The sequence below is a fragment of the Monodelphis domestica genome, chromosome 1 (genome assembly GCF_027887165.1).
Source record: "Monodelphis domestica isolate mMonDom1 chromosome 1, mMonDom1.pri, whole genome shotgun sequence".
Classification (NCBI taxonomy): domain Eukaryota; kingdom Metazoa; phylum Chordata; class Mammalia; order Didelphimorphia; family Didelphidae; genus Monodelphis; species Monodelphis domestica.
Window position 1 is genome coordinate 480,509,840 of NC_077227.1, and position 25,385 is coordinate 480,535,224.

The following is a 25,385-nucleotide window of genomic DNA, read 5'->3' on the forward strand; positions in this document are numbered from 1 at the left end:
TCGATAGATAAAGATATAGATATATATGTTTAGGGAATAGGAGAAGGTACTAGCAACTGTGGTCAAGGTAGGCCTCATATAGGAGGTGATACTTGAGCTGGATTTGAAAAGGAAACCAGAGATTCTATGAGATAAAGAGTAAAAGTGCATTCCAGCCCTGGAGGAGGCAAAGACCCAGAGAGGTGAGACATGGCATCTTATGGATGGATGCCATCAAGACTAGTTCTCCAAAACATGAGATGTGTGAAGCAGAGTAATGTACAATAAGCCTGAAAAGGGAGACTGGAGCCAGATTATGAAGGACTTTAAGTGCCTGGGGAGTTTGTATTTTATCCTTGAGGTAATAGGCAGACACTCAAACTTGTTGACAGGTTTAGGGCATCAGGGGAGAGGAAAGGTGACAATGTCAGATGTGTGTTCTAGGAATAACATTTTGCCAGTCCTGTAAATTTGAGAGTAGAAAGGTAGGATTCAAGGAGATTATTTAGAAAGCAAATAGTCCAGATGAGAGGCAGTGGGAGCCTGAACTCAGGTGTTTATAGTGTGAATAGAAGGAAGGGACAGTAAAGGGATAAAATGGAAGTAGAACTGATAAGATTCAGCAACTGATTGAATATATCAGCTGAGTGGGAGTGAAGGGTAGAGCCTAACTTTTAGGTTACAGAGAGTTAAAAAGTGAAGTGATTGAGAAAAGAGGAAATAAAGGCAATGAATAGAGAAACATTTTTTCTAGGCATTTGTCTATAAAAGAGGGAAGAGGCATTATGCTATTTATATTTTTTATGGGATATGTGGGATCTTTCTGTCTTTGACCTCCTTGGAATCTATGATTGGTTGTGGGATTACAAGGCTAAGATGTGAACATTTTAGTGATTCTTCTTTTGATTCTTTTGAATTATGAAAATTATGAAATATGAAAATTGTTTTATAGATTGGAAACCAGACCATTATAGTTCCAACACCAATATGTTGGCATGCCTGTCTTCCTTTCTTGTAGCCCCTCCACCAATGACTATTCCTAATTTTTATCATCTTTACCAGTTTAATGGATATAAAGTGAAACCTCAATGGTTTAATTTGCATTTCTTTGTTATAAATGTTACATACCAGTCTTTCAGATGATTGTCAATAATTTGTAATTTTTCTTTTCAAAACTTCTGTTCTTTTGATCATTTATCTCATGGGGACAAATTTGTTCTAATCAATACAATGGGTTAATTTTTACTCTGATAGATATTAGGTGTACCCTATGGATATATGTGTATGTATATACATATATATAATAAAGCAGCCTTATAAACTATAACTCACACCTCCTATTATGTATGGAACTAGTATTGCTTCTGAGGGAGATGCAAAATTGAGGTTTCTGGCTTTGGTTTTACACATTTAAATATATTATCCAATATTATATGATAAGTTGGAAGGTAGAAAACAGAACTCTGTGAGAAGATTGTTCATCTGCTAAATGAGGAGTTTGAACTAGATGATTTTTAAGGTCTCTTTTAGCTCTTAATCCTTTGATCCAAAGAAACTTTTTTTGTAATATGATTCATCTTCCTTTAATATAGCTGCTTAGTAAGATCAAATTTTGCATCAAGTGTTTTTGTAGCTTAGCTTGTATTTATCCACATATATAATGTTATAATGTTCCTAGAGTGTGAGGTCCATGGGTTAGAGTTCTGGGAGAGTCTCTGAGGCTCATTTATGAAATGGTGGACTCAGGACCTCACAAATATCAAGGAAGAAGTCCTTCAGGTTAGTATGATAGAGAAATCAAATAGGCTGTCTACCCTATCTGCTGGCTATTTCTGGGGAACCAGCCTCAAGGGGATATCTACAAGTCTGTGTTTTCCTGAGAAACCCATCATATCTCCCAGGAGCTAATTGTTAGGGCCTAGAGGTTTGACTGTAGATTTCGGTGCATCCAAAAGGGACTTGAGACTGGAGGGTGGGGCTAGATATGACAGTGTATCTATTAGTGAAATCCTTATCCTTCCCAGGCCTTGCCAAGGCAGAGGACAAGGCCAAGGCTCACCGTGCCAAGAAGTTGGAAGCCAGCAGCAGTGCTGAGGAGGGGAGGAAAAAGGTCTTGACAGCCAATGTGAAGAAAGAAGTGGTACCTATACCCACAGCTCACCTGAGCACAGGTGAGTGAGTGGAAGGAGTTCCCCCAGCTCAGAAAAGAGTAATATCAAAGCATGGGCTGATTCCTGTCCCAATGACTAATAGCTCACTTTTATATTAAGATTTTCACAGTGCTTGACATACATTTGCTCCCCATAACAAGCCTGGGACCATCCCCATTTTATAGCTGAGGAAATTGAAGGTCAGAGATCATTAGTGATATGGCCTGGTTAACATAGTAAGCTATCTATGATAGGATTCCAACACAATTTTCGCTGACACCAAATATAGTTCTTGATACCTTCTACCACATGGTTTTCTCTGATGGCCCAGGGAGAAGATAAGGGGGGCTTGAGTGTTCCAGGACCATTCCAAGAACTGTGCTGATTCTTGGGGGTACTGAGGAAAAGAGAATGACATTGGGACAGCAGATTCTAAAGAGAAATCAGATGTGGGTAGGCAAACAGTAGACTTGCTTCTAAGAAGAAAACTAGTACATATTATTGTTTGAGAATAGGCTTTCTGGAGTATGAAGATTGGTGTCAGGTGTGTAGTCTTCCTCTCCTGTCTAGGTCCCTCTCTTATCCTTTTCTCCCCATACCCCTTACTTCTTGCCTTCCAGGGAGCCCTGAAGAACAGTGGCAAAGGATCCTCCATGAGAAGGGTGAGGTCGTTTGTCCCACCTGTGGAGTTATCACCAGGAAAACCATTGTAGGCCTCAAAAAGCACATGGATGTTTGTCAGAAGGTAAGGATGAAGTTAGCTTCTAGGGCCCAGGGTTGAGGACGCGGTGGGACCCAGGCATCTTGGAGTCAAGAAAGCTGCCTTCTATTTGCTTGGAGCCCATTTTGCTTAAGACCTGAAGTCAGGAAGGGGGACAATAAAAGTGGGAGGGGATCTTGTCCCCTCCTGCTTTCCACCCCATGCCTGACTAGGGGTGGGGGCGGGGGCTATCCAGCTGCAGGATGCGCTCAAGTGTCAGCACTGCAAGAAACAGTTCAAGTCAAAGGCAGGGCTCAACTACCATACCATGGCGGAGCATAGCAGCAAGGTATGAGTGCACCCTTTGGCCCTGGCCCCTCTCCTCATGCCAGCCTACTTGCCCATGACTTGCTCCTAAACCTCATCCCTCAGCATTTACATTAGATAAACTTGTGGATTAGTAGTAAGTAGGAGGAGCAATCCTAGAACAGTGTGTATATAGGACAGGTCTGTGTGTGTGTGTGTGTGTGTGTGTGTGTGTGTGTGTTTCCACATTGGGGATCAAGATATGGAAGTGGCACAAGGACCTATGCATGTATATATGGGAGGGGACAGACAACAAGACAGTGTCTGTATGTTGAAGGGAAAAGTCCTCTGTAGGATGCCCATTAGCTTTGAGCCTGTCTGTCCCCAGCCTCAGCCCCTGACAGATGTAGAGCCTACCGAGGTGGATGAACAAGAGGAACGAGAGCGTTTGAGGAAGGTTCTGAAGCAGATGGGAAAGCTCAAGTGTCCCAATGAGGTCAGCATCCATTTTGTCCCCCAACGTCTGTAGAGATCATGTTACTTATCCCAGTGCCCCTGTGTTTGAGATCACTCAGTTTGGGGAGGGAGGAGGTCTCCAGGCAAGTAATTTGTTGTGGTCAGCATGGAAGAGACAGTGGACAATGCCTGTTATTAAAAAGGGTTCTTTAGTGTCTAGATGCCTCTTCCCCACTGTGAAATGGGCTCTTGGTGGGGCTCTTGGCTCTGGTTCCTCTTCCCAAAGTGACTTGGGCTAACCCTGGGTGGGATCTCCTGGCTCTTAGTAAGCATTTCATCTCCAGGGCTGTGCAGCTGCTTTCTCCAGTCTCATGGGATACCAGTACCACCAGAGGCGCTGTGGGAAGCAACCTTGTGACCTGGAGAGTCCTGTGTTCACGTGTCCTCATTGTGGTAAGACCTACAAATCCAAGGCTGGTCATGATTACCACATCCGCTCAGAGCATCCTACTCCGGTAAGACACCTTCTCTCTTCTTCCCTTTAGCTCTATGCTCATTTGCCTGAACTTATACTCTCAGGAATGCAATACCTTCCCCAAAATGTTACATTCCTACCTTTTCTTACATAGCCTCCTGAGGAACCTGTGGGAAAACCTCCTGAGCCGGATGTTGAGATGAATATGGAGCGGACACCAAGTGGACGGATCCGCCGGACATCCGCCCAAGTGGCAGTGTTCCATCTCCAGGAGATAGCAGAGGATGAGCTAGCTCGGGACTGGACCAAGCGGCGGATGAAGGATGACCTTGTGCCTGAAACCAAGAGGGTGAGTCACCTAGGGGAGCAAAGTGCAGAGTAATTTGAGACTGGCCATTTGCCCTCTCTAGTTATATGCTCAAAATTCATTGGCCATATGACTTTCCTGACAGGTGACTTTAAAAGTCATATCTACCCTCTCCTGTATCAGAAAGGCCTGGGTTTCAAACAAGTTGTCACATGGCTTCATTTGGACATCCATTGTCATATCTGCCTCATACTTCCTTGACATCTAACCTAACTCTTTGGCCACATCATTTCCCTCCTACTTGGCTCTCAGGGTCTCAGTACTGGTTCCATAGTTTATTTTTAGTGTTTATACTTTTTGTTTTATAGAGACATCTTGGGGGATGGGGGGGAATGTACTTTGGAGAGCAGGCTATAGTTGTAGAGAAGACCTATCCCTTCTGTCATGGCTTTTTTCTGTACAGTGGTGGTCAGGCAGGGGCTTAGAGCTAGGTTAGAGGATGTCTTCGAGAGTATGATTGAACAGAATGGGGTTTGAGGGAGGAGGTAAGGAAATTGGCCACAGATTACCTGGTGCTCTCCTACCCCCATCACAAAGAGAGCCAGTGTGTGGGAAGGCTGCCCTGTCGTCCATCACACACATTGTTTGGCAGCTTAATTACACTCGGCCAGGACTCCCAACACTGAATCCTCAGCTGCTGGAGACGTGGAAGAATGAAGTGAAGGAAAGAGGTCATGTCAACTGTCCTAATAATGTAAGGATAAAATGTGGTGGGGAAGTTGGGAAGGGGAAGAAAGAGTTCAAACTTGACTTCCCTGGGAAGGGCTTGCCCATGTCCTCTGCCCTGACTTAAATTCATAGGAGATGTGAGGAAGTTCTCCTGAAGCTTTAGGAATAGTTGAGTCACAATCTAGCTTCCTTGAGTACTGGGGAGTTGAGCAAATGTGAATGCTTATATATAAAATACACACACACACAGTCACAGAATCAATAATGTGAAAAGGGGTTCAGGTCTAGAAATTTACTCTGAGATTCCCATGGTCACAAACAAGAGACAAGTTCTCCACCCCCCCAACTTCAAGCTTCCTTCCTTGGAGGTAGGTCTAGGACATTTCTGCCATAACTTTTTCTCATGGGGAGGGGGGACAGTAGAGAATGATTAGATGCCTATGGGCCCTTTCATGGGACTAGTCCAAAGCTTAGGTCCATAGAGTCCTATAGTGTTAGAATTAGAAGAGACCTTAGAGACCATCTAGTCTAATCCCCTGTTATCTGAATGAGGGATACTGGTTCCCCAGGGAGGGAATGTTCAACATAACAAAGTAGCATCTTTCCATTATTCTCCTCTCTTTATGTCTTCTGTCTCTCCCTCCCAGTGCTGTGAAGCCATCTATTCTAGTGTATCTGGGCTGAAAGCCCACCTGGCTAACTGTACCAAGGTCAGTCTCCTCTTCCTTTACCCAGGATTCTGTTTTTGGGAAGGGGGCTTAGCAGTGGTTAAACCCTTCCTTGGGCAGAAGTTTCTGAGTCTCAATGAGAGGAGGGAGTTCTCGTGAGAAGATAATCCCTTACAGGTATCTGTACAACAGAGAGAAGAAATGCCCTCTCTGTTAATCTGCAGTGGTAAAAAGCCTTTGCATTTGTCAAGGTCTGTTGCTGGTACTTGAACAAACATCACAGGAGAACTGTATGAGCCAATCAGTACTGAAAGCCTGTTTTAATGGAGGCCATGTGACTTAACCCAAAGGAGCTTTGAGAGGGAAGTAATGGGAGGCTTTAAAGTAGGATCTTGCCACCTCCAAAACCATAATGGCCTCCTCATCCAGAACGGGTAGAAAAGTAGATAACAGAGAACCTCAGGAACAGTGACTGGCCAGAGGAGGAAGTCTAAAATGGTCTTTAGAGAAAGGCTGCTCTAAGGCCATGGTCCATATCCAATTCTATCTTCACTCCTCTAATCAGGATAATAGTTCAGGTATTTTATGGAGAAGAGGGTTTTCCCTCTTGGGCAAGTCTAATTACTTCCCTGACTGAACTAAGAGTAGGGAAACCATTTAGCTATAGTGGGTTATAGGCAGTAAGATGAAATGTGACTGAGAAAGGAAAAAAAAGACTAGACCTGAAAAACCTAAGCTTTTCCCAGATTACATCACCCTCCTTACTTTGGTGTTATCTAAGAAGGTTCCTAGGGAAGTCAGATTCATGAAGATAGTATCATTCTGGGTTCATACTGAGGCATATTCCCAGTATCCCACTTTACCCATACAGGTAGACTGTCCTTCCCCAAAGGGGCTCATTGTTAAGTGGCTCACTGTGTCTTTTCTCTGAGAAATGGCCCATAGGACAGGACTGCTGAGATACACACTTTTCATTGTCCCTGGGGCTGCAGCCTCTCTGTTGCTTGAGCCCCTCTGGATGGAGAGGAAGATTTGTATATGTGGGTCTGGGGGGTTTGGAGTAGAGAACGGATGTTTGTATTGTCTGTCTTTGTTTGGGTTTGAAGATTTCAGAACTGTTTGATAGCATATGCTGAGGCCTTGTGACACTGGGAGAGGGTGGAGGGCTTGGGGGATCATGAACCCAGCTCTATGTACTGCAGGGAGACCACTTGGTGGGGAAGTATCGATGCCTCCTGTGTCAGAAGGAGTTCAGTTCTGAGAGCGGTGTGAAATACCACATCATCAAGACACATTCTGAGGTGAGGATTTTGCTAAATCTCCTTTGATATAATCCTAGAGACGAGTTCCCAGCCTGGGCCCCCTGGAGTCAGGAGTGGTTAGAATCCAAGGCTGGGTTTGAGTCTAGAAGGAATGAGAAATCTGTCCAGTAGTTACAGTGAGATTGGGAAACCAGGATTTCAGGAAGACCCAATTTTCAGCCATGCTAGACATAGGGAGTAATCTATCCTGAATCCCCTAGGGTTCACTGTGTACTTCCTTCTCTCCACAGAACTGGTTCCGAACCTCAGCAGACTCCCCACCCAAACCCAAGAGCAAGGAGCAGCTCTCTGCCAAGGAGAAGAAGAACAGCACATCAAGTGGGAAGAAGCGGGGCCGAAAACCCAAGGAGCGGCCCTCTGAGGGCCCCCCCCCAAAGACTTCTCCCAAGCCCCAGGACGATTGGCCCTTGGGTGGTCGAGACAAGGGGAACAGAGTGGTACCCAGCCGGAAATCGGGAGCCAGTAAGGTGCCTGAGAAGTGAGCAGTGGTTGGGGCTGGGGTAGAGGGGTGGGGGCTGGGAGACCAGGCTGCTTCTCAGACTGTCTGGGTATTGAGTTTACAGGCCAGGGAGAGGAAAAGGGAGGGGAGGAGGGAGCTGGCTCCGATCTCCCATCCCTCATTCTTTGGCTTTCCTATCCTCCCCATCTCCCTGGCCGTTCCTTTGGAAGGAAGAAGAAAACCACTCCCAGGGACCTACTCCTTAGCCTTGTTTAACTGAGAAAGGCTGTGGCAGCCCGTCTAAGGTTTTGTCAGTTAGTCCATCCACATGCATAGTCATGTCATGCACACGCTTGCCTGGGTTGCAGTGTACTCAGGTTGGGGAAGGGGCCAGTTGGTGTGCACAGGTACATACACACACACATACACACAGAGGTTACAGTTGAGGAGGGGACCAGTTGATGTTTAAAGGAAGAAGAAAGTGCAATAGGGGTTGGGGGTGTTCTCAGAGGGTAGCAGCATGTTTTCTAAGAGAAGGATGGGGACTGCTCAGATAATTGTTCTTGAGGCCTTAGGCTATTGTATTTTGAGGGGGTGGGGTGGGGGATAGAGTGAGAGAGATCTGTGTCCAGATGTTCTCTCAGAGCCAAGACCTCTGATGCTTGGAAGTTGTTTGAGAATGATCCTGGGGAGAGGCCCTAGGAAAACTCCTCCCCTCTTCCCACATCTCCAGAGGGTAAAATGACTTTGGGGATCCTGGTATTTGGAAAAGTTGCTGAAGGGCCTGAACTTTCTTCTGGAGGGGCAAGCCTATCTATATTGGGGAAGAAAAGGGATTCCCTGTGGAAAGTAGAAGACAGATTTCAGCTTTAGTTGAGGGAATGATGGGGACCTGGACATTGCCATATCGACTGGCCCCATATTCACATATCTGATTTCTCAACCTCTGGATAGGACAGGTGCTGGTCCAGTTCTCAGGAGAGCTGCCCTTTTGTGCTCTCATGGCATTGTGTTTCTGTCAAGAAGTACTTGTACATTCTTGGGAAGAGATTTGAGTGATCTAGGACCCAGCCTAGTTCCATGGGTTCTCTTCCTCTCAGTTTTGTAAGCCTGGACCCTAGTTAACCACTTTCCTGGATAGATCCCTTATATCTTAGGCAATCCCTTTGTATCTCCTGATCCCTTTTCCTATTTTTTCTCTCTTCTGTGTCTGTCCACTCACCTCCACCAGAGGGTATAGTGAGAATAAGAATTGAAGAACTGACTAATATTGTGAAGGGTTGGAAGGGCAGATATGAGCACCTTTAAAATACTTTGTCATTCCCTTCCCTTGGGAGCTGTGCTTTTAGAAGACTTGCCTATATATCATTCTTCTCCAAGTCTTGACTTCTCTGGTCCCTGAGTAGAGTTGAGGGAAGGTTGCCAGAAGCCAGGGAAGGTGAACTTCATCTCTGGTTTTCTATAGCACAATACTCCAGATTCCCTCTCTTGGAAGAACATGGTTCTATGTGTGACAGCCATGACTGGTGGTGATAATGAGAGGAGGACATGGCCCAATGGTGCAAGGCCCTTGCTTTCTCTGCACTTGACCGTTACCAGTTTTCTCCTGGATCATAGGATTATCATAGAGCTATAAGAGAATCTTTGAGATTATCTTGTCCAACTCCTTCATTTTGACAGATGAGAAACCAAGGCCCAGAGAAATGAAATGAGTCTACCAGATTCCCCACCTGATTCCATATTCAGACCTTTTGTTCTCCCCTCTCTACACCATGATGCCCAGGCTGGTTGCTGCCACTTCAGAGATTAGAAAGTAAAGTTTAATAAGTAATGACAGCTCCAGAGATGCTGATGATAGGAAGGGCCTACAACTCCTGATCCACTCCCTCTTGTAGAATGATTGCCAGAATTGGTTCCAAACTCCCTGGGTTGGAATCAGACAGTATGTGGCACCTGCTTTGTAGGGTGTTGGAGAGTGAGTATTCCCAAGATGAGAGTCCCTAGTGTGAGTGAAGTGTTTAATAAATTCTTATTTCTTGAAAGCAGTGGGAGATAGGCTTTCCTCAAGGAATTGTCTCCAACATATCCCCCCAATAAGCACTTAGCATCCACTATATAGGCATCCTTTGCCTTTGAGTATTTGCACAGCCCCCAGTCATCTGTCTGATCCCTGAATGTGTGGTGGGTCCTTTTATCTCCAGCTTTTAATGGTGAAGGGAGGAGCTAAGTGGAAGGTTATAGGCAACAAGGGAGGTTTGAATGTGGACCTTTGGGAAATATGGAAGGAGTTCTAACCTCATTACATCATGGATTTAGAGGTAGAAGGGACTTTAGAGGTCATCTTGTCCAGCTTCTTCCTTTTACGTTTAAGAAACTGAGACCCCCAAAAGGCTAAGGTGGAAGAGATGCCCTTTGAACCTAGATGTTCTGACTTCAAATCCAGCACCCCTTTCAATTACACTGTGTGCTTATGATGGAGACTGGTCAAAGGCAAGTGGGACCCACAAGGAAGTGGTAGCTGTGTTCTAGGCAATTTGTAAAAGGTAAGATTGGCTTTTCCCCCTCTTACTCCCAGGAGGCAGTGAAAGCCCAAGTAGGAAAGGTCACTTGAGATGAGGATCCAGACAGAATAAAAAAGGGAAGTCAGGCTTATTTTACAGATACAGTAGCTTACACTGCCTTCCCAAACACAAATTGCTTTTAGATTATTTGCTGTTATGGGTTATCTGTGCCACCACTTCCCTCCATTAATGCAGATAATAGACATAATTATGACCCAATTTATCGATGGGTCTTCCCTCCAACACCGTACCTACCCCCTTCTCCCAACAAGAGAAGACAGTACCTTAAAGCTGAGGGAGGATTTGGATGTAGCTACAGACATGAAGGGGCTACTGGAGGTGGGTGGGTTGGGGAAGGGATCTCTGCCCCCCCAGGTGTCCCCAAGGACCTATTTGTAGGAGCTACAGTCCATGATGTGAATTTTTATATTTGCCCAGTGTGTGTCTCCTAGATATTGTGAGAAAGCCAGTTGTCTTCATGAGTAACAAATGATTTTATATCCTTTTTATAATATAAATTGTCTAAACTTTGACACTTTGGTGCTAAGGGTTTCCTGGTACCGACTGTAACCTAGGGGAGCCAGTGCTTCCCTGAGCCTCAGAAGTTGAGAATTTGGATCACAGTGGCAGGTCCAGGACCACTTTCCCCCACTCCCTTTAGCTACTGAAACTCAGCCTGGGGTCTGAGTGTCCAGTGACTCAGGCCATGGTTGCCATCTCTCCAGCCCCCAAAAAGAGCATTCAGGGCAGGGTCCACCCAGCACAGGTCCATGGAGGAGGTGGACATAGGGTAGTTTCCTGCCCACAGACCCTCATGGGGAGGCTGGGCTCAGGGATACACCTCACAAAAATAATTTCCCTTCTGAGCTGTTTTCCCCTTCCTCAATTGGCCCATTTGCCTCTGAGTAGTAAGTGACCAAGACTGAGGCTGCCACTGTCCCCTAGGGGCAGGGATGAAAGAGGAGTAGAGAACCTTCTGCTTAAGGCTGGGACATAGTCATTACTTTCAATGTCCTAGGCTAGGGTTTTAGGGCCAAGTGAATTGGAGGGGCTGTCCCTTTATGGTGGTAGTCTTAGAGAAGATGGGCCCTTCCCTCTGCTTTACCTTAGAAAGAGGGAAGACACTGGTCCTTTCCATTGGGAGGCCCCCAGATTGAGAAGAGACACAGGAATTGATTTAAAGGTACAAACAAGTGGAAATTGATGGTTAAAAGAGAGAGAGAAATGGGGAGTGGGGAGTGAAAGGGACCAAGCTAGCACAGAGCTCTTTGAGATACTAGGCGACTTTGCTGAGATGATCAAGTTTGGAAGGAGGCTAATGGCAGAGTAGAGAAGGTATGTGCACTGTTCCAGGCACACACCATTCCTTCCAAACTCAGGCTGTCTTCTCTAACCCTTTGGTTCATTCCTTCCATTCCCAGGCTTCCTGGGAAGAGAAACTAATTGATGTCAGAGGTGTATGTGGAGAGGGCAAGGTGGTGGCCATGGATGGGAAAGAGGAGGTCTTGGTCCTCTGTCCTTCAGCTAATGTTCTCTTGGGAGACCAGGCAGGAAAGGGACCCGTAGGACATCAAAGGGTCTCTTTCCCCAGGCCTCACCATGGAATCCCTGGGGATGGCCAGTTGAACTCCTGGAGCAAGGCAGGTCCCTATTAACTTGGATTTTAGCACTTTACTCCTCCTGGGTAAATTGGGGGTGTGGGTTCCCCCAGCTCGGGTGAGAATGGGCAAGTGTGGGTCACATCAGGAATAGCTGCAGGCAGGTGAGGACTTGAGGGCTGGAGCCCCTGCTCCCTCCGCCACCCCCCAGAATGGGCAGCGCAAGCACCAAGCTCTGGACTCAAAGATGTCCCCATCCCCAACACACACACACACACACACACACACACACACACAAGCCTCTCGATGCCGCTGACATATTCAAGGCCACCTTCTCCAGATCTACCTCTGACCTTTGCTGGGGCACCCCAATCCAGCCCTCGGTGGTAGGGGGATGGGTGTGTGTGTATGCAGAGAGAAGGGCCAGCACTTGCACAAGAAAAGGGAGACCGGTCTGGATGGGGGGAGGGCAGAGTTTGGATATGCTAGGAGGGGTCAGCCAAATTTCAAGGACAGACAAGGATGCACTTTATTTGCACGTGCAGAGGCGACGGAAGCAGGGCAATTCATTTGCCTCAACCTTCCTCTGAAATCGGCCCTTTCATAGAGGACCCTTGCTGCCTCCGCAGGGGTCATCTTGGGACTGGGAGGGCTGGCCTTGGAAGAGGCTTGCTTTCCCCTCTCCTCCCACCCCCCATCGCCGCCGATGATTCCGATTCACCAGTTGGAGCAAGTTGGGAGAGACCCAGGACTTGCCCACCTGCCCCAGCCCGTCAGAGCGTCCTCTCCCTTTGGGCTTCGTTTGGTTTTTATGCCCATTCTTAGACATAAGTGCATTTTGGAAAAAAGTTTCAATTTATCCCTTGTAACCACATATATACATATATATTATATCTACAAAGTGTTTATTTGCGAGAGGCGTTTTAAGGGCGACCTACCCGAGGCTGAGCCCCGCCCAAGTGTGCTGATCTGTGCCCTCCTGTATCACCAACGAGCTCGGGCCCAGAGTTGGTAAGGCCCCCCTGGCCGGAGGGTAAAAGGGTGTAAAGCCCAGGGCCAGCGAGGACCGGGCTGGAAGTCGATTCCTGTATGTACGAAAAACGACCGTATCAGATAAATGTTTATTGATTCTTTTTCACCACTTGGGTGCGAGTGAATTTGTTGCAGGGATGCGGGAGGGGCATAAGTGGGACTGGACAGAGAGACACACACACACTCACGACCATGCCCCTTCCTGACCCACTTGGACTGAGGATGGCTCCAGAGTTGGACACCCCACCGCTGGAGAAGAGCTTGGGAAAGAAAGAAGGGGCTGGGGGAAGGAGGTCCAATACCAAGACTGGGGTGATTCCCCAGCATCGCTGGCAAAACAAATCCTGCCTCTAGGACTTTATGGTGAGCAGTAGATTCCTGTGAGCTATCCCTCCTACTCCTTCCCCTAGTTGATAGCGATCTTTCTTATCACATACTAGTTTGTTTGCGACTTTACTGTAGAAGTGTAGTAGAATTACTCTTCTGGTCTGCCCCCCTTTTAATGTCTTAGTACCTTAAGTATAAGGAGCCCCAGTCTTATGTGAAGTTTATATTCCCCTCCTCTCCTCTATCAATACAGCACATCCAGAACTCCCGGAGAGTTCTTTGGAGGTAGAAGGAGCTTGTTGTTTCTAGAGTGAATGAATGGAAACACAGAACTGATACAATTTGGAGTTTGATAAAGGGCACAAGTAAGATTAAACAAAGTTTGTTTTAACAAGATTCAAAGAGGGAGGAATCATGTCCAGTTAGGTGGATGAGGGAAGAATGGTAGTCACCCCAAAACGTGCTTTAAGGAAAATAGTAATTTCTTCCCAGAGAAAAGTGGGTGAAGACTTTCTGCCAAGGATGCAATGCAAATATGATATAATAGGTATTTATTGAATTATCTGTCTTGTGTAAGGAGCTGCAATAAGTGTTGGGGATACCAAGATAATAGTGGGCACAGGCTCTGCTCTCAAAAAGCTTACATTCTAGTAATAAGAAGAAATAACAGTGTAATTCAGCAAGCACCTTATATTTCATCTTCACAACAATTCTGTGAAGTAGGTACACTACAGGCATTGATTGTTTCTACTTTACAAATGAATTAAATGAGCCACAGAAGTTAAATAATTTTTCACCTGAGTGTTAAATATCAGAGGTGGGGTTTGAATCCAAGACTTTGCTCTTTCCCCTTATAACATACTACCTTTCAGTTCAGTTTAAAATCTGCTGAGTTAAGGTGATGGTACTTCTTGGTGGCCAGTTATTGTGGGAATTTTGAAATATGGGACTGGAGCCCTGGGAAGAGACTGAAGGTGAAGACACGGGCTTAGGAATCACTAGTATTGAAGAGATATTCAAAAGCTTAGGATGAATGAGATCAGCAAGGGTAGAATTTAGGGAGAGCAAAGAAAATGGTAAAGAACAGAACATATGGGGATACTGATGTTTAAGGAGTGGGAGAATGAGGAACCTGCAAAAGAAACAAGAAGCTATCAGAAAAGTAGTAGAACCACTGGAGTGTAATATTATTGTAGCCAAAAAAACAAAAAATGAGGATCTCATGAGAAAGGGAGTACTCCATAGTATGGAATGCTATAGGAAGTTCAAGAACTAAAAAAAGGTGGTGAAGCAATAAAGCAATGATTCTAGAGAGAATACTTTCTCTGGGATGGTAGGGATAGAAATTTGATTGCAAGAGGTCAGGTGAAGGGTGCAGACAAATTTCTCTAGACCAGAAAGTAGAGTGGGCTATAGTTTGAAAGGATGATCTTGTCAGGATTTGGGAATGTGTGGGAAAGATAATTGGGAAGGCCTGAAGGGATTTTGCCCCCACAGTAGGGAACCAGTGAAAAGGAAGACTGAATATGCAAGAATGGGAATGATCCTGGCTATGTGACCCTGGGCAAGTCTTTTGACCTCTATTGTCTAGCCCTTACGGCTCTTCTGCTTTGGAACCAATAGTAACATTGATTCTTAAAGCCGGGAGGTAAAAAAAAAATATGATCCACGATATGGAAATGTGGATTAGATCAGGAATTGTATGCTGTTTGGCTAAAATACATTCAGGAATGTGTAAGGAAGGGCAAATTGCTAAAGTAAAATGCAGCGGGATTATGGAGGAATCTGAATCAGTAGTTTTACATTTAGTTCTATAAGGCAATGAGCACAGATTTTTAAGATAGTATCCAAGGGGCCCCTCCTCTTCCAGGGCTCCTTTGCTTCAAGTACAATCCTTCATTACTAGAATCCTAACTGTGACTGAGGGAGGTTTAGAAGAGTTGTGATGTACAGAATGGAATTGGCTCCCGCCAATGGTGTATCTCCAAGCAGATTGTTCCCACTCCCTACCTGGTGAAACTGACCAAACACCCCCAAGCCTTTATCTTTCTGTCACCCCAAATCCACCTCGAATCCCAATTCAGCCCCAGTCTTACTCTTTTTCTCACCCCACACTTGGCTCATTCTCCAGCCTCAACCATAGGACTTCCTTGGAATGAACTTTTCTCACAATTTACCGTGGCTAAAGGGTTGGTGGAGGAAGGATGAGAAGTTCCAGAGTCCAGTCTCTCCTAACTGCTTTCAGGAAGGAGGTGGAAGGCACAAGATAGTGCTTTTAAGTCTGTCGTAGTCTGGTTGAAACTGGTGCTGGAGCAATATCCGTACAATGCAGGCTCCTTACCGTTCTAGCCTTCCTAGACTCCACTCAGAAGTACCCACCTTCCACTCAGGTTGTCTGCCTAGTGCTCTCAGTGGAGAGGTCTGAGGGCCATGAGGGAGAGGAGGGGATTTGAGAGGGTCACATCATGCACCCAAGAAGACTTCTGGGTGGAAAGAACTTCCTTAGGACGTATCTTGATTGGACAATGACTTAGATTTAATTAGCTTTTATTAAAGCTCTTATTGCGTACATAGGGCTGTGCCAGGCACTGGGAGATATAAAGATGAAAAAGAGCAGTGTTCCTGTATCCAAGGAGCTTACATTCTGGTGGCAGTATGGGGTTGGTGTGATAGAGAAGTGAATGAATCAAATGACGTGTAGATATAATGCAAAGCAGGGTGTGATGAGAGTGAGAGAGAGAGAGAGAGAGAGAGAGAGAGAGATCCAGACAAAAGTGCTCCGCGACAATTTAAGGACGGAGAGAACACTAAAAGTGAGCTGGGTCGTCAGAACGTCCGGCAAGGTCAGTTCAACAGTGAAATAGCAGTCAAGTAAGATGCAAAATAAGTTCCCCGCCCAGCACAGGTGTCTTTAAGGTCAGAGCTCTGGGAATCCCCTCAACGGGTTAGTCGCTTCCAGCAAGGACTACAGCTCCCAGGATGCAGCGGAGCCCCCACCGTATAGCCCCAGTGGACTTGTAGTTCTCATCGTGTCCACTCTCCGAATCCAAGACGAGACGCAGAACCACAATTCCCAGAAGTCCTCGGGGGAGTGCTGGTCTTTCCGTGCCCCAGCAGCGGCCGCCGCATCCTAGTCTGTGTCCGCCTCCTCCCGGCTCCGGCCCGGGACTCGGCTCCGGCCCCGTTACGAACCTGGAGGCTCAATGGCGGCGGCGCTGGCGCTGGCCCTTTCGGCCACCACCGCCTCCCCGTCACCTCCCACAGAGGAAACCCCCCCGGGAGTAGAGGCGCGGGACGACGGGGCAGAGGGCGAGGCGAGGTGCGAGGCCAGGTAACGAGGGAGGTGGCCGGGGCCAGGAGCGCGCGGAGTGGAGGCCCTCGGGCGCGGGAGCGCGCCCCTCCAAAGCTTGATGCCCGGGAGGGGGCGCCCTGTCCCGGCGGAGCTCCGACCTGGGAGCCGCGGTGGAGCCCCCAGCCCCACGTGTTCGCTGTGCCCTTTTCTGTCCCTGAGCACCCCAATGTTCCAGGAGGGAGGTGGGGGGAGGGGCGAGGAGAGCAGAATGCAGCTGGTAGAGGGCTCCGGAGAGCTGGTCAATTCCTTCCCCCCAGGCACATGTACATTCCCTTTCCTGTTCTCTAAAGCCACCTCCCTCCCCACTTTAGTCTCTCTTTCCCCACCTAACCATCTGCCCTCCACATGCCCCCCCTTCTCCCTTTTTCTTTTTTCTGCCCCATAGACTCGCCTTCTTTCCCCTCCCTCAGGTCACCTGCTCCCTTCACTCCCCCACTTAGCCCTCTACCTTTACTCCTCACACAGACACCGCCCCATACCCCATTCCAGGTGTTCTTAACCTGCGGACCCTCTTCAGAATTCATGGATAGATTTCAGAGGGTCCTTAAACGTGGTTGGGGGTAAAAAATACGTCTTTCTTTTTACTACCAACTGAAATGCATCAATTCCATCAATTATTAATGTGGGAACAAATATTCTGAAGAGTCCATAAACCACCAAATTGCCTAAGGGGACAATGACACAAAAAAAGGTTAAGAGCCCTTGTACTGTGCCTATCTTCCGATTTCCCTCCACTTCCTGGATTTCTCACATTTACCCTCTCCCATGGGCTGTCTTGAGCACACTCATTTAGAGACTGCCTTCTACAGGCAGTCACTGACAATTTCTCCAGCTGGGCAGGGGAGGTGGTATTGTCTTTCCCTATTAGATGTACCTAGACATTCTCCTTGGATTTCAAACTTCATGCATTCTAAAGTTTGTTCTGGAAGTGTGTTCTCATCTGACTCCACCCTTCTGTGGACTGAAGAAACAAATTTATTATTTCTTCCAAGTGTAGGGCGTGGGTTCTATGATCAGAATTTCCATCCCAGCTGCCAGTTCCCGTGCCAACCTTTATAAACATCAAGTCCTATTTCTTTGCCACAACTATTTGAATTTCTAAATACAGAGAACCTTCCATTTGAATGAGTTATCATGGATGCCAGGGTTATTGACACATCACTTTTTAGAACTGATCATTTCATTGGGAGAATTTAAAAAAATATTAATTCAAAGTACCGAACAGGTTCCTTAGTCCCCAGACAACATTGCAAGAAGGTACAGGGGACCTATCTTCAGTTATCTGAAGTGCTGCCATATATGGAGATATTCCCCAGAACAAAAAGAAGGAACAAAAAGGTAGAAATTTCAGAGAGTGAGATTTAAGATTCTTAAAAAGAAAAACTTCCAAACAAAGTTTTGCAAGCATGGAATGGCATGCTTCAGGAAAGGTTTTGAATAAAAAACTGACCATCGATGAGGAATGTTATGGGGCATTCTTGGGAGGGAAATTCTGTTCAGGTTTGGTTTGGACTAGCAGACCTTTTATGTCTCATCTAGCTCTGAGAATCTGTGTACTAGACTCCAGAATGAAAAGACATCTACCTTACAAAGAGATTGTGCCATATGTACTTTATGGGTTTTTTTTTTCTGCATGTTTGTATGCTAGAATCTTGCTTAATCGAGACTGAAGACCATTCACCGTCTCTCATCCTTATTGGATCCTTTCATGTTAGGAGCTTTAAATGTCTCTTAGCTAATGGAGATGTCTTCCTATTCTGTGCCTCTCCAGGTCAGATTTCTGAGGAATAACTTTTTAGCTATTTAGGAATGTAATTTTCTCTGAAAGATGTGGTAGGAATTGTAATTTTAATCAGTTAGTTTTCATAGAGTGGAAGACTAGAATGCCACAAAAAACACCTGGATGAGGTAAAGTGAGTGTATGAATTCTAAGACATCTCTGGCTATTTGGGTGTTTTGTGAACAATAGCAGCATAGTCATATTAAAGAGGGAGGTGTGTGCTTCATTTTCATTCAGAACATTTATGAATAAAAAAGCATTAACCAGCTCATATTATGTGCCACACACTGTAAAGCACTGATTGTACAGATAGGAAAAGAGACCACCTCTGGCCTCAAAAAACTTACCTTCTACTGAGGATAACAACACATAGGGGGAATAGTGCCTAGGTATGGGTTTTATGTTCTGGGAAAAGGTTTATCACAGGGAAAGTTGGACTTTTCCTGTGATAAACCTTTTCATGGGTAGTGAATTGATTCCACTTTTCTAAAAGCAATAGTGGTATTGATTTGATTATTCTCAGAATAAGTACTGGAATAGGGGAAATGGTCCACACCCAGTGGCATGGCCTGAAAGAATCACAGTCTGGCATTTGGGGTAGTGTGAGCATACACTGAACTAGAAAGCATGGGCCCACACAGGAAGTGGTTTAACTACTCCAGGGCAAGGTCTCATTCTTGGAGGTGTGAAGGGGTTGTGAGGAGGTAGGACAGGAAGCTGGAAGGAAGGCATTTTCTCTTTAGCTTTTGATCAGTCCTAGAGATGATACTGTATATATGTGGATGATTAGAGTTTTGGTGCACTAGCTTTGGAGTTTGAGGTTACAGTAAATTATCTGTTGCACAATAAGAGGTGAGTCTTTAGACTGTGCTTTTCTGCTCTAGCTAATTTAGTCACATAGGGTGGGGCTTTCTGGGAAAACTTTGAAAGTTTAGTGGAAGTTTGAATGCCACTTTGGGAAAAGTTTATTATTTAATGGACTTTTGCCACCAGAGGGAGCAATTTGCTATCCCCTTGAACTTTGAAAATCTCTTCAAATATCTGAACTGCTTATCCAATGTTCTAATTGAGAAACTTAAAATCTCAGAGCAGAAAATTTAATTTTGAGAGGGACATTATATATACTTTCACAATCCATAACAAAAACACTTCATGTTTCCATGTGATATTCAGAAAGCTTCATCTGCCAAAATGTCACAAAGGTAAATAATTTTGTTTCAACCTTACCTTCTGCCTTAGTATCAATTCTAAGGCCAGAGAGCAGCAAGGGCTAGGCTGAGAGTTAAGTGACTTGCCCAGAGTCACACATCTAGCAAACACTTGAGGTGAGATTTGAACCCAGGTTCTCTTGATTCCAGGCCTGGCCCTCTATCCACTTTGCTACTCAGCTACTACTTAGATCTTTTTTTTTTTTAATTGGCCATATCACCTAGTGAAGTTTGAAAAAGAGACAAGATGTTTGAAAAGAGAGAGAGAAAGACAAATCAGGCCAAGTGTATCCTCCCTTCCCTGTCATTTCAGGAAGAAGAAACACGGTGCTTGTTCTTGTTAAGCCTTCCAGTGCCTAAGTGTGTTTTGTCTCTCCCTTGGGGCATTGAGTCTGGTCTCAGTCTGTGGATCTCCTTAATTGGCAGGCTGGAAAAGGGGGAGGGAGCTGGACAGATGGGGGCAAAGACGGCCAGTTCTTCCAGGACTGCTTTTACAATTTATATTTAATTTCTTCATAATGGCCATAGGTCTATTGAGTATGTTGCTATTGTCATTTAGTCTTTCAGTCATGGCTTACTTTTCATGAGCCTGTTTGGGGTTTTCTTGGCAAAAATACTGGAGTGGTTTACCATTTTCTTTTCCAGCTATTAACAGATGAGGAATTTGAGGCAAACAGGATTAAGTGACTTGTCCAGAGTCACACAGCTTGGAAGTGTGTGAGGCCAAGATTTGAACTTAGGAAGATGAATTTTCCTGACTTCAGGCCTGGTGCTCTGCCTGGTGTTCTATCCGCTCTGCCACCTAGCTTCCCTCCATTGAATATAGTCATGGGAAAAATAATTTTTACTTATATTGAGATATTTGACTATCCCTTTATGAGGTGCTGAACAGTATATATAGCTGGAAGAAAAAATAGGGACTGGGCTGTGATTTCATTGATAAAAGGAACTAGATAAGGAAACTCCTTTTACCTGTGCAGATAGGCACGGTCCTTGCCAATTATAATCCTGGACAGTTTCCTGCATCACAGAAAATTGAAATGATTTGCCTCAGGTCATGGAGCCAGTATGTGCCACAGGCAAGAATTGAGCCCAAGGCTACATTGCCTGCCATTTTATATAACTGACCAAAAGTATTTTAGTCAGTACTTAAAAGGCCATCATGGAACAGTTCAGTGAATTGAGAGCCAGGCCTAGACACAGGAGGTCCTGGGTTCAAATGTGACCTCAGACACACCTCACTGTGTGACCCTGAGTAAGTCACTTAATTCCCATTCCCTGAGTCCTTACTGCTCTCCAGCCTTGGAACTGATGCTCAGTATCCATTCTAAGACAGAAAGATAGCAAGGAAGGGAGAGAACTGGTTGGTTTGGTTGCCTGTGGAACTTTAGACCCTTTTTAAAAACATTCATATCTTCTGTCTTAGTATGAGTTCTAGGACAGAAGAGTAGTAAGGGCTAAACCAGGGGTCCCCAAACTTTTTACTGGGGGGGGAGCAGTTCTCTGTCCCTCAGACTGTTAGAGGGCCGGACTATAAAAACCTACCCTAAAGGGGCAGCAGTATACAACGTGACCCCTCCCCCAGATCACCGCTCACCACGCTGATGTCTTCCATTGTGAAGCCACATAATCCTTTGTGTGGTGCCTTGTTTTAAGGCAATAGGCAAAGGATTATGTCTCTGGAAGTAGTACTATACATGAGTGATGCTGAGCTTTGCAGCGCCACCACATACAGTGCTCCTCTCACTGACCACCAATGAAAGAGGTGCCCCTTCCGGAAGTGCGGTGGGGGCTGCTGGTACGTGGCCTCAGGGGGCTGCCTGTGGGCCTTAGTTTGGGGACCCCCGAGCTAACCAATTGGGATTAAGTAACTTCTAAATTAGAAGGTAGGGGCTTTAAAAGATGTCTGTTATGAGAAAAGACTATATTTGATGAATGAATAAAAGTTAATGGTTTTCTCTATGTGTGGATCAAACTTTTTGAAAAGCTAGAGTAGAGAGAAATAGAGATCCAGCCTTTGAATCAGGAAGACCAGTGTTTGTCCTGCTTCTGATACTTAGGATTATGTGATCATGGGAAAGTCCCTTAAACTTTCAATGCCTACAGGTGGTTTAAGTCTAAACTCTCTTCGTAGAGGGTATTTCTTTACAGCCACAAGTTGACATCAAAAAAGAAAAAGACAAGTAATGTTAGAGTGTTATTTTTAACTACCAAGGGATTCAAAAGGAGAGGAGGAAATTCCTAACTAGGAACAAATTTAAATAAACTTGAGATTTGGCCCATTAAATTGGTAATTATTTTTATTGTTGGTGTTAATAACAAATGTGGCATGTGCTACTTTAAGTTATTTTTTTTAAAACCTTACCTTCCTTCTTAGAATCAATACTGTGTATTGGTTCTAAGGCAGAAGAGCAACAAGAGCTAGGCAATGGGGGTTAAGTGACTTGCCCAGGGTCACACAGCTAGGAAGTGTCTGAGGCCAAATTTGAATTTAGGACCTCTCATTATAGTCCTGGCTCTCAATCCTTTGAGACACTTAGCTGCCTCTGCTACTTTAAGTTTTACAAATGGTTCCACTTCACTTTTTTTTTTTTTGAGAACTTACTGAGAAAAGCATTCTGTGGAATTCTTCCTGGACCCTACTGTGGATGACAGGTGATAAAAGAAGAAACTTTTTTTCCAGATAAAAATATAGTAACAGACACCAGAGCAGTGGGAAGAGCATAGTTTCTTCCACTCATTTATTCTGTCTACCTCCATCTCTAACCATAGGCATCATTTCTCTCCCTGAGAAAGAACCTTTGACTTCGATTTCTGGTGAGGGGTAGCAGTCCATCTAGGTGAGACCTGCATTCTTGAGGGTTGGGGTCCAAATGTGCAGTGAGATAGATATACAAGGAATCAGACTGGGAATAAGGGAATCCATGCCTCTGATGATATATAAGCTTGCATATATACATATATGCATTTACATATATTCATTGAACTATAGTTCCATGTTTGTGAATGGATCACTAAAACATAAGTTAAGTTTTAAGAGAAATGGTTATTTTTCTTTTTACCTTCCCTCTGTCTCACTTCTTTTAAATCTCTTTAATTTGTGGTTTCCCATCCATCTCTCTGTCTGAGCTCTTCCAGGCCATTACTTCTGCCCTAGATTTACTCTCTTCTTTTCACAGTCTTGAACTTATAGTTGACCATTTCAATTATATTGCTGTCCTCAACTCTAGAATCCCTTATTCCCTTGTCCTTGTGTCCCTCTGGCTTGCCAAACCCTAACCTTTAGATACTCTAGCATCTGCCTTCTCTATTTCTATTGTTCATCTCACCAACATTAGAGGAGATAGTGCAAGTGTGCCAACTGGGTCCACCACAAACTAATGTCAATTATTTTAACCTAGACCCTCACTCCAGTCTGGCAGTCTTATTCTTTCTTGTTTGGTTCTCTGTTATACTTTATTTTCTCCTAATCGACTACTTTTTAATTCTTACAGCTCTAACAGTGTATCCACTCTCTCCATCATCTTTTTCAATGAGCAAAGAATTCTACTTACTTCATGCTTTTACTGAGTAAAAGTACTTCTCTATTTTATAGCTCAAAATCCCTAGATAGCATCCCTTATTCTGTCTTTCATAGTTCCAAAATCTGACAAAGAGGTGGCCCTTCTCACCAAGGTCTGTCTTGTGTATTTGTGCCCTGAATTCTGTCTACTACAAGAGTTTATCTTCTCAATTATCCCCTCTGTTTTTAGTTTTCAATCTCTTTGTATCTGTTGACTCCTTCCCTTCTGCATAAAAACATATTGAGGTCTCTCCATCCTTAACAAATCTTCAGTAGTATCCCCTCCAGCTATCACCTATCACTTTTTGGCTCTTCTGCCTTTTATAGCCACACTCCTAGAAAAAGCCATTTACACTATTTGCTTCTATTTCCTCTCTCATTCACTTTTCAATTTGTCCCACTGTGTCTCTGGACCTCATTACTCAGTGGAAAACTTTCTCCATGCTAACTAGTGATCTCAACTATTAATTCTATTGACCTTTTCTCAAGTCATCCTTCTTGACCTCTCTGTAGCTCTTGACACTATTGTTCACCATCACTTCCTGTCTTCTTTTTCCTTACTGGGTTTTTGTGACACTTTGATCTTTTTTGTCCTCTCTAACTATCCACTTCTCAGCCTTTTTTGTTAGATCATGATTCATCTATCCTATCCCCTAACTTTTGTACCACATGGTTTCTGTCTTGGGCTCTCTTTTTCTCTCTCTCAATGATTATATCAGCTCCCATGAGTTCAACTATCATCTCTGTTCAGATAACTCCTGCATATATAGATATATGCATAAAATATATATTTGCATATATCTATACATAACAGTATTTCTTTCTCTTTCTCTGTCTCTCCCCTCCTTCCCCATCTCTCTCTCTCTCTCTCTCTCCCCCCCTCCCCCCATCTTACCATTTTTCCTGCACTCCACTCCCACATCACCAATTCCTTATTGAACATCTCCAACTGGAATCTTAAATCCATCTTGTCAAAATGGAACTCATTATCTTTCCTCCAAAACCTACTCTTCTTCCTAAATTCTTTATTCTGTTGAGGCCACCACCATACTTTCAGTTACTCAGGTTCACAGCCTTCAAGTTATCCTCAGTTCTAAATTCTCACCCTTTTTTTCAGCTCCTTCCTCTTCCTCTATCACATTTTTGGCATCCCTCCCTGTCCCCATTCACACAGCCCCTGAAGGGTCTGGTCTGTTGGACGCAGGAACCTCTATTGGTCTTCCCTTTCCAGGCCTTCTTTCACACAGCTGCCAAATTGATATTCCTAAAGCACAGGCCTGACTCCTCTACTCCAGAAACTCCAGTGGCTAGGATAAAATACAAACTCTTACCTTTGGCATTTGAAACTCTTCACCCATCTTTCCAGTCTGATTTCTGGTTACTCTTCTGGAACACACCCCATTCCAGCCAGGCTAGCCTACTTGCTATTCTCCATCCACAACATTCTACCCCTCTTGCCTGAGCCTTGGCACTGGTGGGCCATTGTGCCTGGAATGTGCCTCTTCACCTCTGCCTCTTTGTAGAGATATTATGTATCTTTTGTGTGCCCAGCTGTTTTCATGTTTGTTTCCCTCTTAGCATGTGAACTCCCTGAGGGCAGGGACTGTGTTGGCCTTTGTACATCCAGCCCTTAGCTCAGTATACACTTAAGTGCTTATTGTTGACAGACTGCCTTTTTTTTTTTTAAAGCCCTTACCCTTTGTCTTAGTAGTGATACAATGTATTGCTAACAAGGCAGAAGAGCAGTAAGGGCTAGGCAATGGGGGTTAAGTGACTTGCCCAGAGTTACACAACTATAACATGGCTTTATCCACTTAGCCACCCAGCTTCCCCCAAGACAGCCTTTTTTGAGGGCTCATCTCAAGAGCCTTTCTTTGATGGGTTCCTTCTTGCTGCGTGTGCCCCCCCCATATTTTTGTTTATATATGTGTAGGTTGTTCCCCCAATTGAAAACAAACTTCTTGAGGGCAGGTACTGTTCAGTTTTTGTCTTTGTATCCCTAGCAGCTAACATAGTATCTTGCACATAATTATATCTTGCAAATATCTTGCAAAGTAGCCCTTCTTTGGAGTCTGGTAAGTTAATGCTATTGTCATACTTGAAGTCAAACTCCAGCATTCATCTTGTCTTGTACATTATTGTCTCCTCATGCTAGAATACCAGAAGCCAGAAATGAGGAAAACTTCAATTCCCTAGTTCCATTCATTTGTCCTGCCTTACTAAGTACCTGGTGCTTGGGCTGGGCTGGGCTGGGCTGGGCTGGGGGAGAGCTGATGTTCAGCTAATCCGCCTTCCTTGCCACTCAGGCTCAGGGAGTGTAAGGTCCAGTATGGGATTAAGCTACAAACACAGATAACTCTAGTACACCAGAAATTCAAAGACAGAAACAGAGTTCTAATATGTACTCAGATATTCATGGTAGCACTTTTGTAGT

The 25,385-nt window shown here is 44.8% G+C and overlaps 2 protein-coding genes across 8 annotated transcripts in view; both read left to right on the forward strand.

Annotated features, from left to right (window-relative positions):
• ZNF512B (zinc finger protein 512B) overlaps positions 1–12,828 on the forward strand; it is a 35,167-nt gene extending 22,339 nt beyond the window's left edge. For 2 of the 3 annotated variants that reach the window (XM_056812785.1, XM_056812787.1), the window contains 10 exons: positions 2,004–2,150; positions 2,750–2,874; positions 3,086–3,178; positions 3,524–3,631; positions 3,936–4,106; positions 4,221–4,415; positions 5,026–5,127; positions 5,750–5,812; positions 6,973–7,071; positions 7,323–12,828. In XM_056812785.1, coding sequence (XP_056668763.1) covers positions 2,004–2,150; positions 2,750–2,874; positions 3,086–3,178; positions 3,524–3,631; positions 3,936–4,106; positions 4,221–4,415; positions 5,026–5,127; positions 5,750–5,812; positions 6,973–7,071; positions 7,323–7,574 — 1,355 coding nt within the window. In that variant the 3' untranslated portion in view covers positions 7,575–12,828. The remainder of the gene's footprint in view (positions 1–2,003; positions 2,151–2,749; positions 2,875–3,085; positions 3,179–3,523; positions 3,632–3,935; positions 4,107–4,220; positions 4,416–5,025; positions 5,128–5,749; positions 5,813–6,972; positions 7,072–7,322) is intronic. The other variant, XM_056812786.1, reaches the window with a different exon arrangement.
• A 3,304-nt stretch (positions 12,829–16,132) lies between these two features.
• The window catches only part of UCKL1 (uridine-cytidine kinase 1 like 1), a 35,452-nt gene continuing 26,199 nt past the window's right edge, over positions 16,133–25,385 (forward strand). For 2 of the 5 annotated variants that reach the window (XM_007475501.3, XM_007475502.3), the window contains exon 1: positions 16,134–16,368. In XM_007475501.3, the coding sequence (XP_007475563.1) occupies positions 16,253–16,368 (116 nt within the window). In that variant the 5' untranslated portion in view covers positions 16,134–16,252. Of the gene's footprint in view, positions 16,381–25,385 lie in introns of all 5 variants that reach the window. The other 3 variants (XM_007475500.3, XM_007475498.3, XM_007475499.3) reach the window with 3 other exon arrangements.